Genomic DNA, 15,782 nt, shown 5'->3' on the forward strand with positions numbered 1-15,782 from the left:
GGTTAGGCGCTTGGTGAGCTCAGCTGGCAGACATCCACTGTCAAGCTCCTGACTGTAATGAGGTGATTGGTTTGGAGGTGGGATCAGAGGACGCCCATTGAACTTCAGTTCTCTGGTTTAGTTTACCACAGTCCTTATCCGAGTTTAATTTCTACTGCTTTTTGTGTCACAGGGTATATTTCCTGCATGTTACATACACCTCAAAGATGCAACGGTTGAAGGCAATGGGTGAGTTGCTGAAATTACCAGGCCATTCTTAACCAATTGATTGCAATGGTTTAATCAGACAGGTGGATGCATTTAAACCTAACAATGAAAATATTAATACTGTCTTAATTGGCCATTAATTTTTGTTGAGACTATATGACGGAACATGTTATTTAAAGGATTGCTGTATGCTAAGATTAAACATCTGATAATAAATCACATAGACTGTTCATTTGTGTGTGTAATTATTACGGAATTTTCGCATTTCCAGGCAGAAAGAAACTGTCATTCCAAATGAGCTCCCTCTGGTGCAAGAAGTTACCACCATTCTTCGGGAATGGGCCTCAATATGGCGGGAATTATATGTTGTAAGTAATGATCATGTTTAGGCTCATTGGTCCTTTTTGTAGCCTTTCCTGTTCCAATCAACTTAATGTTTAGATTATTATTTACTACGCTAATAATGCCAGCAAAAAATTAGCTTGTTAAGTGTCTTATTTCCTCTGTAATTGATTTTTCTGTATACATTTTCTAAGTGGGATGGTGAAAGGAATGTGTCTCTGCCTTTGAATTAAGAATTGTAACCTTTTTAAAACTTTTTTTTCAATTGCAAAATGTAAACAGTGGTGTTAGCTGTAAGGCTCCGTCAATTTTTTGTTTTGTTCATGTAAAAACCTGCCACATTTATAGCCTTGAACTGATGTTTAATTAGTAAAACAAAGATTTCCTGCTCGTCAAGCAAGATCTAGTTTGTGTATATGAGTTTAATGCTGTGATAGTAGTCGTGTGTGATTTTTTTTTTTTTTTATCATTATTAATAGGGAGACAAGCGTGAAATGTTCAACACAGTCAGGGACTTGATATACGACTTAATAGAATGGAGATCGCAAATTCTCTCTGGAACCCTTCCACAAGATGAGCTGCAAGAGCTGAAACAGAAAGTCACCTCTAAAATAGATTATGGGAACAAGTAAGTATTGCTGTCCTGCTCAAGAAGTCTCCTCTCTTCATTTTCTGAATTTTTTAATACATTTCAAAGAAATTCTATTGTCATGCTGCATGGTATTTTAAAAAAATACTTTTTCCTGTTTTTAATCTGTTCAGTAAGACATCCAAAAAGTGGGCCTAAACTTTGATTTGACTTCTAGACAAAAGTTGTATCAAACAGTAAAGTACTGGAAAGGTGTATACAGTAAATTGCGGTAGATTCATATTTAATTTAGCACTCGGATATTTGCCTCAGGGTCCACTCCATTCTCATGCATGACATTTAAAGTAACAGCCCATCTTTAAATCCATTATGAAGTAGAACACTGAGTTGGCCCTAGTCTCTATCCTTTCTATCCCCCTTTGAATGGCTTTTGCTGTGCTTTTTTAAAGTGCTTTTTTAGGTTCAGGATGATGGTATGGAATGGAGAGCTTGAGGTCAGGTGCACTGCTGGTACCAGTAAATTAGGCCTCCTTCTTTCCCTCTCCTGCAGCTGCACCTTCATGCTCACTCCCAAGGAGCACACCCTTCAGGGTCAGCCACAATCTCCATCTCAGTGTCTCCGCTGGCCTCTTTGTGACAGGGACCCCTGTCCACTAAGAACTCTAACGGGTTTACTGGATTCCATTTCAGTAAGACCTTCAATGTCCATTGACTAGAAGTGGGTTTCAAACTATTATGACTTGCAATGGATTAAAACCTGAAAAGTGCTATAAACTGGAGTAAAGATTATATTCCATTTTCCACCTTGAAAGTGATGAATAAGTAAATGAATGTACAGTATGTGCTTCTCAGAGTTGTTAAAATGTGGTAATTTAAAGTTTTGTAATCAATCTCATATCCTTAAGTAGCTTCTATACTGTCCTTCTTTCGCAGGAAATCTTGACGTCTTCACCTGTTTCAGTCGGTGTAGAGCACATGTAAAGTGCAGCTTCTTAGTAGGTGCGAGCAAGCCTGGGACAGTGGAATTGTCTTTATTGTTGTACCTTCAGAGATATTTTAAAGTAATGAAAATGTATCGGAGAAATGGTTCAACTGCACAACAAGGGAGGCAGAGAAAATGACAATCATGTTCCTCAATAAATCCTGCTATTACTGTTTTTTGGCCCGGGGTCGCACATGCCAAATTGTAGATGTGTGTGTTACGGCTGTGGCTCAGTGACTCTGTCTTTGAACAGATATCTTGATTTGGATCTGGTTGTAAGAGATGAAGATGGGAACATTTTGGACCCTGAGCAGACGAGTACCATCAGCCTGTTCCTCGCTCATGAAACAGCGTCCAAACAGATAGAGGAGAGAATCCAGGAGGAGCAGGTAAAGACATGGACTTGTTTGTACAGTACGCCTATTTGCTAAGATGGAAAAGACCATTTCCAAGTTTGTCCAATAGGGTTTCAACTGCACAAAATGAGTTAACATCAGTATTTACTGGCAAATTAAATGTGTGTGTGTGTGTATATATTTAACATGCATATTTCATGCTTTTTCATTTCATCAGAGGATCAATGTAATTTAAAATCATGACCACTGCAGTTCCACTTATATCACTCCATGATTTGCTCTGTAATTGAATAGATTGATGTACAGCAGGGGTCGGAAACCTCAACGTAACCAGGGGCCGCTGTGGTGGCCCACAAAACTGCTTGTAGGCCGCCACCGACAAAACTGAACAATCTAACTCAATTATCAGGTTGTAATACCTACACAATACCAACACACTTACAGAAACACACTGGGCAAAGCAGTGAGTACAATTACACTGTATTTATTTAAAAAAAAAAAAAAAAAAAAAAGAATCTTTGAACAAAGACATTACCGCTGTACCGCTGCAATCGTTTTTTCAGTCAACAACGTTAAACCACACAGAATTCACAATGTAAAACCACACAGAATCCAAACAGTGCTTAACACTAATCTGTGCAGCAGCAAAGATAAATAACTATTTAAATGGGTTTACTAAGCAGCCTATTACTTCTGTCTTTCTCAAAGAAAAATAAGTGCGCAAATAGGTTTAATCTGTTTCCATTTAACATTACATGTGGTTATTAAATTGTACATTTTGCTCCCAGCAAGGGGAATCAAAAAAAAAAAAAAAACATTTCTCTTAACAAATTAAAAAAAACAAAACAATTTGTTTAATTTGGCCCACTTCACCTTTGTCATTCTGCTGGTTCAGCACTTTGCATACGGTTACTGCATAAGCATTGATTACGTACTTCCACGTGACATTGGCTGCGTGCCTTGGAACTGTTGCCTAGCAACCATTGATATACTGCACGCGGTGTGAGAAAATCACTCCAGCAACAACAACACAGAAGCTGGCTGTGCAAGAGCAGTGGTGGCGGATCTAATTAATGTTTTTTTTAAATGTAATACATTGTTAAAGAAACTCGGAGGGGTCGCCACCAAACCTAAAATGGGCTGTCATTGGCCTGTGGGCCGCCACTTACCAACCCCTGATGTACAGGATACGTTTGGTTTAAAGATGGAAAAGTATTTTTATTTTAGAAATATTTTTTTTCTCATAGGATTAAGTCCTACAAAGCCAGGTGTTTGTTTTTATTCTTTAACTACACAAGATGTATTGTTGGTAGGTGGATTAGGTACAGTGGTACTTCAGAGTGTAATGGATAGTTAAGTGGGTCCTTGGGCATTGTAAGATGTTTCACTAGTTTTATGGATGGAGGCTGTGGAGGGGCAAGCCAAGTTGATTTATCTGAAACTCGACGGTGGCATGAAACCTATTGTCAGTAGCCTACTAAATCAGCTAACAATTGACAGTGGGCAGTCCTCTTGGTTACATGTAATAGTATTATTAGCTGTGTGTTTGTGCATCTCCATATTTATGACTTCTGTTCCTTTTAACCCCCAGTCTCAGAAACAAAATATTGATTTAAACAGACAAGCCAAGTTTGCATCCACTCCATCTTTTGCCCTTTTCGTCACGTTGAAGAATGTAGTGTGCAAAATAGGAGAAGATGCCGAGGTTCTCATGTCCCTATATGATCCCGTGGAATCCAAATTCATCAGGTGTGTAGACTTGTTGTGATTATTATTATTATTATTATTATTATTATTATTATTATTGTCAAACATCCATATAAACATTAATCATTCCTGCTAGCCAAAGAAGTAGCAATAGTTGGGTCTGTACACACCCTTCCTCATGGTTGCCTCGTCTACTCTATATATATATATATATATATATATATATATATATATATATATATATATATATATATATATATGACAATCCCTGTTTTTGTATTTAGTGAAAACTACCTCGTACGATGGTCAAGTTCAGGATTGCCAAAAGATATAGATCGACTCAACAACCTTCGGGCTGTTTTCACAGTAAGTATCTGTTTTATTTTTTTGTTGCTGTTATTCAAATGCCTACTGGCTTGCAGCTGGAGAAGGTAAAATGAGTGTAATTCAGCTGTCTCTGTATAGTAGTGCTGTTAAGGTTTGGTCATTATTTGCCTAATTAAAACCTTGGGGGGGATTTTACTAAAGGTCATTCCACACTAATGGCTGTTAATAGACCTATATGAGAGACAAGCTACATGATTGCTAGCAAGTGTGGGATGGTCCCTTGTGGCTATCTTAAAAAAGTGAACGGGCGGTTAGTGTTGTGCTTGAATTTTAAACATTGCTTGAGCAAATTGCAGCAAATCGGTACAAAAAGTCAGGTCACCAGCAAGAGCTTGATCAGAATTGCCAATCATTCATCCCGTAGCAGATATTCTCATTGTCAGCATATGCCTGTTAAGAACCTGCAAGTACACACATTTATTCCAAGGTGCTGTCTAAGGTTGCCCATTAAATTGGACTTCAGGTGGCAAATGCATTATATAGGAATGCCTTTTTATACCTCAAACAGCCCAGAGACAGTCAATTACTTTAGATTGTGCACTGTTCCCTTAGCATCCTACTAAATTTTCTGTAAAAAAAAAAGAAAGAAAAAAACCTGATTGCAATTACAGTACCAGGGCATGTCTCCTGTGGTTTTGACTGTGTATCATTATTTTTTGCAGGATCTTGGAAGCAAGGACCTTAAAAGAGAGAAAATAAGTTTTGTGTGTCAGATTGTAAGAGTAGGGCGCATGGAGCTAAGGGACAATAACACCAGAAAACTTACCTTTGGGTTACGGAGGCCGTTTGGAGTTGCAGGTGATTTCCATTCTTAACAGTTCAATTGTTAGCTGATTTAGTCGGCTACAGACAATAGGTTTAATGCCACTGTCAAGTTGCATATAAATCAACTTGGCTTGCCTGAAGCACACCAGATCCCTCCATAGCCTCCATCCGTAAAATCCTTCAGATGAGATGTAAAACCGAGGTCCTAATTTAGGAGATGTTGTTGATGCATAGTTCACCCCTTAGTCTCCCCTAAATGACTGATTAACTAACTAACTAAGTAGTTGTATATAATTTAACAGACAAACAGAGATATTTAGAATGTACATGTTTATTCTGCCAGAAATTGAGCAACAAAGGTGACATCACTGGTATTGGTTAATACCTTGTGAAACACAGACCCAATCAGGCATCCCCTGAATGAGAGTGGCAAGCTTCTCCTGGCACTGCTGGTAAATACGATGCCAGACTTGGTTACAGTAACACTGAGATTGCTTAACTCTGTTTCCACTGGGAGGATGAGATGGGTCATGACATGAAAAATAATCTGACATTTGTAAGAGGTTGGTTCGCCAGGTGTCTAAACATACATATGTGAAGTTCTCTTGCAAATGCTGTCACGATAATATTGTTGCATTATTATAGTTTGTTTGCTCCAGTGCTGTGAACAGTTTGGCTGATCTTGCTATCTTTCTAGGCTGCATATATGTTACTTTGACAGACACATAAAAGGGGTATTGATCAAAACAACAAAAAGTATTTGTGTCAAGAAGGAAGGATTTGTTTTATTAATATATTATTTAGGTGCTTTATGTTATACTTGCATTATTATTGTTATTGTTATTGTTATTGTTATTATTGTTATTACTTGGTCATTTTAGCAGATGTTTTTATCCAAAGTGACTTACAGAGACTAGGGGCTGAACTTACAATAGACCTCAGTTTTGTCTCGACCAAAGGACATAATACTAAAAGAAATTAAATAGAGGCAGACAAAGGTTTTAACAAAGTGCCTTGTATTTATGTACAGGGAACTCTGGTATTGCACAACTAGGGTTCCAGGGCTTTGAAAAGCGCTGGTTTAAAATGTGTATTGGATGTAAACAGACACATTGTATTGACTTGAACTTTTTGTATTTTAGTCATGGATGTCTCTGACATCATAACGGGGAAAGTGGATGATGAAGACAAACAGCACTTCATTCCTTTCCAGCCGTAAGTACTGCTAAGTGATAAGTAGAATAAGGAATTATATAGTTTGGACACCACGATTCACCCAGCAGACGGCCTAAACATTACATTCTGCAAACAGGAAGAACCCAGTTGTAGATGCAACAGAGTTTAAACACAAGACCTGTTGTAAGAATGCTACTTAATGGTGTATTCATTTTCTGGCTTCTCCAAAAAGACAGGATTTTGGAGAAATAAACTTTGTGTGTTCATTCTTCCCCTTCAGGTCAGATGCATTTTAAATGATCAAGTTAGGTGCCATTTTCAACTAATACATTGTGACTTGCCTAAAATCAATGTCAAATCTGACTTTTAAGCAAGTGGTAGAAGTGCTTCTCAGATTAAACAATATATATACAGTGCCTTGCAAAAGTATTCAGACCCCTGACCAATTCTCTCATATTACTGAATTACAAATGGTACATTGAAATTTCGTTCTGTTTGATATTTTATTTTAAAACACTGAAACTCAAAATCAATTATTGTAAGGTGACATTGGTTTTATGTTGGGAAATATTTTTAAGAAAAATAAAAAATTGAAATATCTTGCTAGCATAAGTATTCAACCCCCACACATTAATATTTGGTACAGCCACCTTTCGCTGCAATAACAGCTTTAAGTCTTTTGGGGTAAGTATGTACCAGCTTTATATATATATATAATATTCAAATTTACGTGATCAACAAAATTCTTTTGCCAGGAAATGAGTAGTTCTAATCGTAAGAAGTCACTGTGGCATGATAATTTGTCTTGAGATAAAAGTGCTCTATTAAATAGATATGGAGTAGGAGAGGCCCCTCATGTCTGTACTAATTATAGATGTTATTTTGCCAGCAAATAAGTTATATGAATTCTGCACACTGTCCATTTTACATTTCGATGCTGCATGCCTTGTGTAAAATCTGTAATAGAAATTATTGTTGTTATCTAATAGAGTTCAACATACTCAAATCCCAAAGGACAATACACTGCAAAATCAATCACTGCCTTTTTAGGAGAGCTATAAAAAAAATATAGTCCTTGGAAATCATTTTCCGTCTTCTCTACTGCGCTTTATTTACTTAAAAACTGAAAATCGAAAAAAAAAAATGCAGACTGATTTCTGTAGCCCATGTTAAATGAAACAGTTTCGATAGCTCTACTATTTTTTTAAAAGGATGCACTTATTAATGTTTATATTAATTTCCTGTAGTTTTTTTCTGTCTGAGCAATTCAATGTAATAATGTAATGTAATAAGTCTAATTTTCTGTCTTTGTCATTTATTCTCCAGCAGTAGTTTGTATTGTGAAACCCCATATGTTTCCTCAATCCCCTGTTTATTTTTTTAACAATGCTTTTGTATAGCTACACATCTTTTCTGTCTTTTGCTTGTTTGCATTTATTGGGACTTCACTTGTGTGTTAAGTCCCACACAAAGCACACAGCGTCATGTCTGCAGTGTTCCCAAACTCCAGTTGCTGCTTTCAGCTTTAAAGTACCTTGTTTGCTTGATGTGGTGATGGAGCAGAATTTAATATTCTCAGTGCACAGTTCTACTTCAAGCACACTGGTAGGAAACTGCCTTTGTGACTTCATGCATGTAACAGAGCGTATCTCGCTCAAACTGCAGAGGTGGGTTAACAGGTGAAGCTTGCATGTGTACTTGTGTAAGAGTGGGGTGGGGGTTGACAGTAATACAGGTTTTGCTTTTTTTTTCTAGAGCAGTTTCCTAAATAATGATCTTCCTGTGTGTCTCTCTTGTTACCCATCCTGTCTCTTGTGTGTCTCTCTCTCTCTATCTCTCTCTCTGTTGGCTACTGATAACTGTGTGTCACAATATTTGCATCACTGTTTGCTGTTACCGTCTGGTTTTGTGTGCCCCCCTCCCCCCTCTTTCTTTCTTCCTATGGTGTTGGTCGTCACGTGCATACTCCAGGCTAGCATTGGATGACGCCATTCGACACAAGCAGCTGAACATATCATCCCGTTTTTCACCCAGGGTGGCAGGGGAGAGCGACTTCCTTCAGACCGTCATCAACAAAGTGATCGCCGCCAAAGAAGTCAATCACAAGGGGCAAGGTGGGCGTTCTGTTGGGGCTGCTGGTTCAATGTACTGTGCTGTATTGTTTTGTGGACTGTTCTCCACTGTTAAAGTTTAGACAACCAAACTAATTTTACTGAGCTGAGTTTGAATCTCTAGAGGTGAAGGAGTAATGCATAAAGCCACTTATAACCCTCTAACCCGGAGTCTTATTTATGATGACTTTGAGCTGTGCTATGTCTATAGTTCACATGTCAGTGGTTCCCCATCTGTGACCCTCGGTTGTGCAGTTGTTGCAAAAACCCATTTCTACACAATCGCACGTTGTGCTACTACAATATGTAATACTAAGCAACACAACAACCAGCTTTGACCACATTATATAAAATTACAGTCAGAACTCGGATATCTGTTACCCAGATACATGTCAGTCGCGTTTTACCGCCCTTGTATTAAGAATAAAACCAATCCCCATTTTTTTATTTACATATATACAGTATATAGATAGATAGATAGATAGATAGATAGATAGATAGATGTATTTAACAAATTAATGCACTTATCCGTCACACGCGATTTCCAAATCACGGGCCAAAATGAAATAATCAGATATGCGTCACACACGTTTTAACGGTCAGTGAATTCATTTTAAAGGGTCGGATATGTGAGTGCTGACTGTATAAGATATGTATGTAGTCTGCATTTTTTTATTGTATTTGTTTTCTTTTATTACGGGTGTGTTTATACATTCATATATATTACAGCTCCCTTTCATGCAATGCCATGTATCGCCTTAAAAGCCACCATTTACTGAACATTGAAAAAGGTTGGGAACCACTGCTCTAGGTATTTGTCATTTTACTGTGACATGTCAGATTTTTTTAAAAAAAAAGATCAATTTACCCCACAGCGGAAAACTAAAAAACATTGCCCCCCTACCCCCACCAAAATAAAAAGCAAAGTGTTTAAAAAAAATTATAGTAATAAATAAATTAGAAAAGTTAATTAAGTAATAAAAAGTCCTCGGGTACAGGTAGAAAATGTTCCACATCGCACGCACGCACACACACACACACACACACACACACACACAATCAATGATCAACTACAGCGGACTACCCAATCCGATAAGTAATTGTGCGGACGATTGCAACTTCTTGTTTGTATTTCAGGTCTGTGGGTGACACTGAAACTGCTTCCTGGAGACATTCATCAAATCCGCAAAGATTTTCCTCACCTTGTAGATCGATCCACAGCGGTCCCACGGAAAATGGGATTCCCAGAGATTATAATGCCTGGTAGGTTTCCAGTTGTTTAAGTGAGGTATTAAATGTTTAACAAACAAAACACAGATATCAATAAAAGGAGCTGACAGTAGCTCATCGTGCTTAGTGAGCCTTGAGCCCAGTGTTTGAATCATTTCAAGTACTCCCATCTTCTGTAGATGGGTTTTTATATACATAACTATTAAACACTGTCCTGGGTTTATGCTTTGTATGTCCTAAAGGCCATGACCACCTGTTTTTTTTACCTAGTAACTGTGTGCATACACCAGATTCCAGGCATCAAATAATAAAGCTACAGCACCCTCCAAACCCTTTTCAGTTGTAAGTGTTCTATAGTTTTGTGCCTGTGATTTGATCAGGTAGCATACTTGGTTAGTTTGTGTTGTCCATTTTGATCCAACATTTTAACTTGCTCTCCTTCTATAGTCTGCTTAAAACACACAAGATGAAACTTTCTAAGCATTTGTAACCATTTTAATCCCCCCCCCCCCACCTCAATGTAATTGTCTGTTAGGTGATGTTCGGAATGACATCTATGTGACACTGGTCCAAGGAGACTTTGAGAAAGGGAGCAAGACGACGCAGAAGAATGTGGAGGTGACCATGTCTGTGTATGATGAAGATGGCAAGCGATTGGAGGTATACACATGCAATGTATTTTACTGTGAAAGCCTTTATATATAAAAAAAGAAGAAAAAAAAAACCCTAAACAAAGCCCAGTGGCATATCTTGCTTATTGCTCAGACAGGACTCATCTGTTTGTGATTCCAAGCAAGGTCAAAGTCCCTGTTCTTTAATAAAACAGATGTGATTAATGTAGTCAAGAGAGCTTGTGTTGTTTGTTTGCATTAGGTATTTAAAATGTTCTTGTTAATGCTGTATCAGAACTTTATACGCTTAACACTGTTTATAAAAAGAAGGCCGCAGTTGTGTAACTGGCGGAACACATGTTGATGTCTTTGGTTTACTGTTTGCAAATGAATCCTTTCAACACTGCAGATGGGTTTAGTTATCTAGGAATGATCTGCAGTCTTGAGCATTCACATAAGTTTTCACCACCAGACAAGGAGTCTTCATGGTCCAGTGGTTAAAGAAAAGGGCTTGATACCAGGAGGTCCCCGGTTGTAATCCCCGCTCAGCTACTGACTAACTGTGTATGACCCTAAGCAAGTCACCTAACCTCCTCTGCAGCAGTTGTTGATGCATAGTTCACCCACTAGTCCCCGTAAGTCGCTTTGGATAAAAGTGTCTGCTACATGACTAATAATTAATAAAATCAATCCAATGGGTGCTTGTTTAATCTTCAGCTACAATGAGCTGTTTACTGCTTATATTGTAATTATGGTTTCTTAAAATCGGAGCTTTAAAAAAATGCATGTTGTTTGTATTCCTGTAAATTTGAATGTTTTGCACTCACTCAGTACAACGTTTTATAAAGACTTCTGAGATCCCATTCAACCTAAATATGAAAGCAGTCTGCAGATGGAAGTGACTACCATCATCCACAATCTGCCTCCTTAAGTCATCATGTGTTGACTGTATATTTATAAGACATATGAGGATTGCTTTGTGGTGGTTAACAGCTGGCTTGTGTTCTGTTTTGCAAGAATTTTAGCTTGCCATTATATATAATTGTGTGATGTCAAAAGCCATTAGCAAGGATTGGTAGTGTGACAGAGACAAGGGGTTGCTGGTCTCCTGATTTGATTTAATATTTAATACAGGTTAGCCTTCATGGTGTAGTTGTTCATATACACAGAGGCCCTGACCTGAAGCCAGAGGTGGGGAATGGAAGCTAATTGGTGCTGTGGCTAGCATAACAGCTGGGTTCTGTAATGATTCTGTCTGACACGTCATGGGAACATTAATGCAAACACTCAAAGCAGAAAGGACTGCGTTTTCCAAGTCTTCCGCTTAAGGAAAGATTTCTGCACTAACATATGTCAAGCTGCCATGGTGTTACATTAAGTGTGTGTGTCGACATGTGTACTGTGTTCAGCCAGCCAGAATCGAAGTGTTTTACTATTGACCACAGTACTGTAACTTTGTTGAAATCAGAAGGACGAAGAATGAGAATTACGCCAACAGGAAACAGTTACAGATGCAACTGAGCTTGTGTGTTTCATGGTTTGACTCATGAAGCTCATAGGAAAACTTGGAATTTTATCAAATTGCAATGCATGTGATTACTTCCCTGATTTCATACCAATAACTATTTAACAATCTAAAAAGCGATGGTGAACTACTGTGTTATTTTTTTACCCAGACTGATTTGTCTTTGATCAAAATGCATGATTTGCATTGATAACCGCAATGGTTCTCACAGGTGTTTTAATGTTATGGTGAAGTCATTTGTCCTAATGTGAATTATACATGTGTATTTTCTCTCTGTGAAGAATGTGATTTTTCCTGGAGCTGGTGATGAAGGCATATCGGAGTACAAATCTGTGATCTACTATCAAGTGAAGCAGCCTCGATGGTTTGAAACTGTAAAGGTGAGTCTTTACCTAAAATAAAGCACTACAGAAAATGTGTGTGTGTGGCAGTGTTAATTAATTAAGCATGCCCTGTGCTTGTAAATATATTTTTGTAAATATGCTGATGCTTTTTCAAGCAGCTATTATTTCATGAACATGTTTAGATATAGACGTAATATTTAAGTTGTTATGGGCAACAAGTAACGGTAACTGAAAATGGCCACTGTATACATATTAAACAAAATACATATAAAAAAAATCTTCAGCTTTACAACTTGTAATTCACATACACATTATAAATTAAGTTTAGAAATCACTTCTATGATTCTGAGATGCCTTATTTGTATTGCGCAATGTATTAACTGTGTTATAGACGGCACAGTTTGACTTTATTTTGTACATGCTTTTACAAACAGTAAGGGTAGCCTGCGCATATGCTAATGTTAGCTGCTGGACTTGCCAACAAACAGATCTAATCCTGAGTGGGGTTGGGGTGGTGTTAAATGAAGTCCTCCATGCTCTGGAGCCACTGATGCAAGGTCCCTTGGTTTCCTCCGTTATCTGTGATAGGCGCACAAATGACAAACTAAAGCAGAACAATCATTTTGAAAAACTGATCTTCAACTGCAATGTTCAAAGTTACTGTTATTATTATGTCTGGTGATCAGTACAGATGCTTTGTGGTTTTTGTAACTGTTTAGCAACAGCAATCATTAACCCATGTATTTTATTGTTCAGGTGGCAATTCCTATTGAAGACGTGAACCGCAGTCACTTGCGCTTTACTTTCCGCCACAGATCATCCCAGGATTGTGAGTATATATTAGAACTGTAAATCTCATGGGGTCATATTGACGGAGTTCAGTATTTTCTTTAATGCAGGGTCAGGCTGGAGCGGTAATTTTAGAAACTATACAGAAAGGAAGACCTGCTTTTCTATTGAGTACAAATAGATTCACGCTTTCTTGCATAAATGCTTCATGTGCTTCGCTCTGAAGAATTTCAACCTCTCGGTGTGGAAAGTGAAATTGCTGCATAGTTTCATTTTCTCACTGTAGGAGATCTAGGGTGGGGATTTGCAAATTTGTGTGCAGCTTTGAAAAAAATATTGGACATGAAATTAATGATTTTTATAGTGGGAATTAGTCCTACTGCTGGTGGTAGTTAGTACATTTATTTTATACACTGTGCAGGGAACCCTATCCAGGCAGACTCCACACACCATCTGCCAGCCACATGGCTCTGAGAAACAGCCAAAGAAAGGAGAGCACAACCTCCATATGCAAAACAATCAATTAAAATGGAAATTCGTGCTGGATGAGGTAGAGGTGGAATACACAGCAGTTTATGAAAGATATCCCACTTACCGCAAACAGGCCATTCCATTTGCCTTCTGCTGTTTGCTAATGCCCTTCCCATTCAGCTTGCTTTATTTATTTGTCATACGCACTGTGGATTCGGGCCTGTTGCTTGTTTTATTTAATAGACATGCTGAAGGATGCCGTTACTCCTTTCCATTCTGTATGTTATATCATAGTTCATAATGTTATTAGATAGAGTGGTAACAATTCTAATGCAAACTGTTGTCCTCTAATTGACCTGTAGCAATGGCTTTTTTGATAGCCACTGTGTCTTGTATCTCTAACCACAATAACAATTTGTGCTGGCTCTTCAAAGCATTTACAATAATGGCTTCTGATAGCTCTTTCATGAAAAGAAACTGCATACAGCTGCTGTTTAGAGGATTGTCTTCAAAATGGGAAAGAGGAAACCTCAAGATAACACCATGGAAAGCCTGGCTTGAGGCAGACCAAGGCTATACAGAGTAGTTTGATGAAACCCAATGTTAAGGCATTGGCTACCTGTGACCCTTTTTAGTGGTATTTTTTAAAAATCATTCAACAACCATCTTTTTGTGATGTGAATGTTATTCCACACAGAAGGAAATGGCCAATTTACACAAAAGCTTTTCAGTTCTACCACCTTTTTCAAATAGAACACTAATGGCCATGTTCACACAGCATTGTGAACCGTGGTGAGGAGTTTAGCAATTTGTTTTTCATTTACAAAAATGTTGCATAGTCACAGCAAGAAACATCTAAGATGAATGCAGGAGCTCTTAAATGTACCTCCGGAGTTATTTGAAGCTTTTAAACATTTTTTTTGGTTTTGTTTTCTTTCTTTTTTTTAAAAAAAATACTGATGGTAAATGTTTCTGAATACAGCCCTAACTTTATATACAAAAGCAGCAGTACCTGTCCTCAAAATGGAAAACCTAGGATGTTTTCTTAAAGGCTGCATCAATTTCCATCAATACCCACTAATACTGGCAGATTTAAAATAACATGGGTTCCAGCAGTGCTGGAGCAGTGAATAATACACTAGTCAACTGTAGCCTTTAAGGTGATGTCCTGTGTCACCAAGTAATAGGACAGGATGTCAGACTTGCCATATGCAGCTAGCTATTCTAAGCAGGTGTATGCTACAAAACACTGAAAACTGGTTTGGTTTGTTTTAGGTCACTCCTATTGTTTGCACTGTAAAATATCAGTAGGCTTCTCTGCAGTGACTTAGTTTTTAAGCAATTTGCATTTCTTTCTTGGAAATTCATTGCACATTCATTCCATTGAAATGAAAAAGATTTAAATTAAACATTGCAGAAAATAACTTCCACCCTGCTACTTTTTATATTTGTTGCTTGGAACTTGCAATAAAAGCTGGAATATCGAGGCTGGAGTAACTGCCAGCTGTGGTCTTATCGGCCTCCTTTGCTGTAAGGCTTTCACATTGACTTACAGTGAAACAATGTTCATGCCCAGTGATGCTGCAAGTTTCACATTTTTAATAGTCTTTCCTCTTTGTTTACTTTATGTTTTTTTTTTATAGCCAAAGACAAATCCGAGAAGATATTTGCACTGGCATTTGTGAAGCTGATGAGGTATGATGGGACGACATTGAGGGACGGGGAACATGACCTTATTGTTTATAAGGTAAGCTGTGTTCAAAGCCTTGTAATACAATCAGCTTCTCTGCATTTTTCTGTTAAGGCCCATAACATGTTATCATTGCTGCACAGTATGTGTCAGACTTCTCTGTTGCTTTTTTCACACTTTTCAGGGTCAAACAAGAGACCCACAATATGGCCTTAATGGGTTGTTGACCTAAATAATAAAGGTATATACAGTATCATTTTTTGTAACAAAATAGTACCACAAGATTTTGAATATTAAAGTTCTTAGTGTAGCCAATTCATTTATCTGATTAACTCTTTATTAAATTGTTTAGCCATAATTGGCTTGATACATTTGGGACTGCAAAGGATGGCCTTGATACTAAATGCAGGACCCGGATTTTAAATCTGTTGTGTTTTAAATATATTTTGACTTCAATACACACCTGTGTCCTAACCACAATACATACATTTATGTATATT

General features: G+C 37.7%; 1 protein-coding gene across 4 annotated transcripts in view; it reads left to right on the forward strand.

Annotated features, from left to right (window-relative positions):
• Positions 1–15,782, forward strand: part of LOC117418396 (dedicator of cytokinesis protein 1) — a 198,132-nt gene that overhangs the window by 17,833 nt on the left and 164,517 nt on the right. For 2 of the 4 annotated variants that reach the window (XM_058985202.1, XM_058985203.1), the window contains exons 4-17: positions 173–228; positions 479–575; positions 1,029–1,177; positions 2,374–2,509; positions 4,068–4,225; positions 4,468–4,549; positions 5,233–5,368; positions 6,478–6,550; positions 8,483–8,625; positions 9,760–9,885; positions 10,388–10,512; positions 12,270–12,368; positions 13,089–13,161; positions 15,236–15,339. In XM_058985202.1, the coding sequence (XP_058841185.1) occupies positions 173–228; positions 479–575; positions 1,029–1,177; positions 2,374–2,509; positions 4,068–4,225; positions 4,468–4,549; positions 5,233–5,368; positions 6,478–6,550; positions 8,483–8,625; positions 9,760–9,885; positions 10,388–10,512; positions 12,270–12,368; positions 13,089–13,161; positions 15,236–15,339 (1,557 nt within the window). The remainder of the gene's footprint in view (positions 1–172; positions 229–478; positions 576–1,028; positions 1,178–2,373; positions 2,510–4,067; positions 4,226–4,467; positions 4,550–5,232; positions 5,369–6,477; positions 6,551–8,482; positions 8,626–9,759; positions 9,886–10,387; positions 10,513–12,269; positions 12,369–13,088; positions 13,162–15,235; positions 15,340–15,782) is intronic. The other 2 variants (XM_058985204.1, XM_034031388.3) reach the window with 1 other exon arrangement.

Source organism: Acipenser ruthenus, chromosome 13 (genome assembly GCF_902713425.1).
Source record: "Acipenser ruthenus chromosome 13, fAciRut3.2 maternal haplotype, whole genome shotgun sequence".
NCBI lineage: Eukaryota > Metazoa > Chordata > Actinopteri > Acipenseriformes > Acipenseridae > Acipenser > Acipenser ruthenus.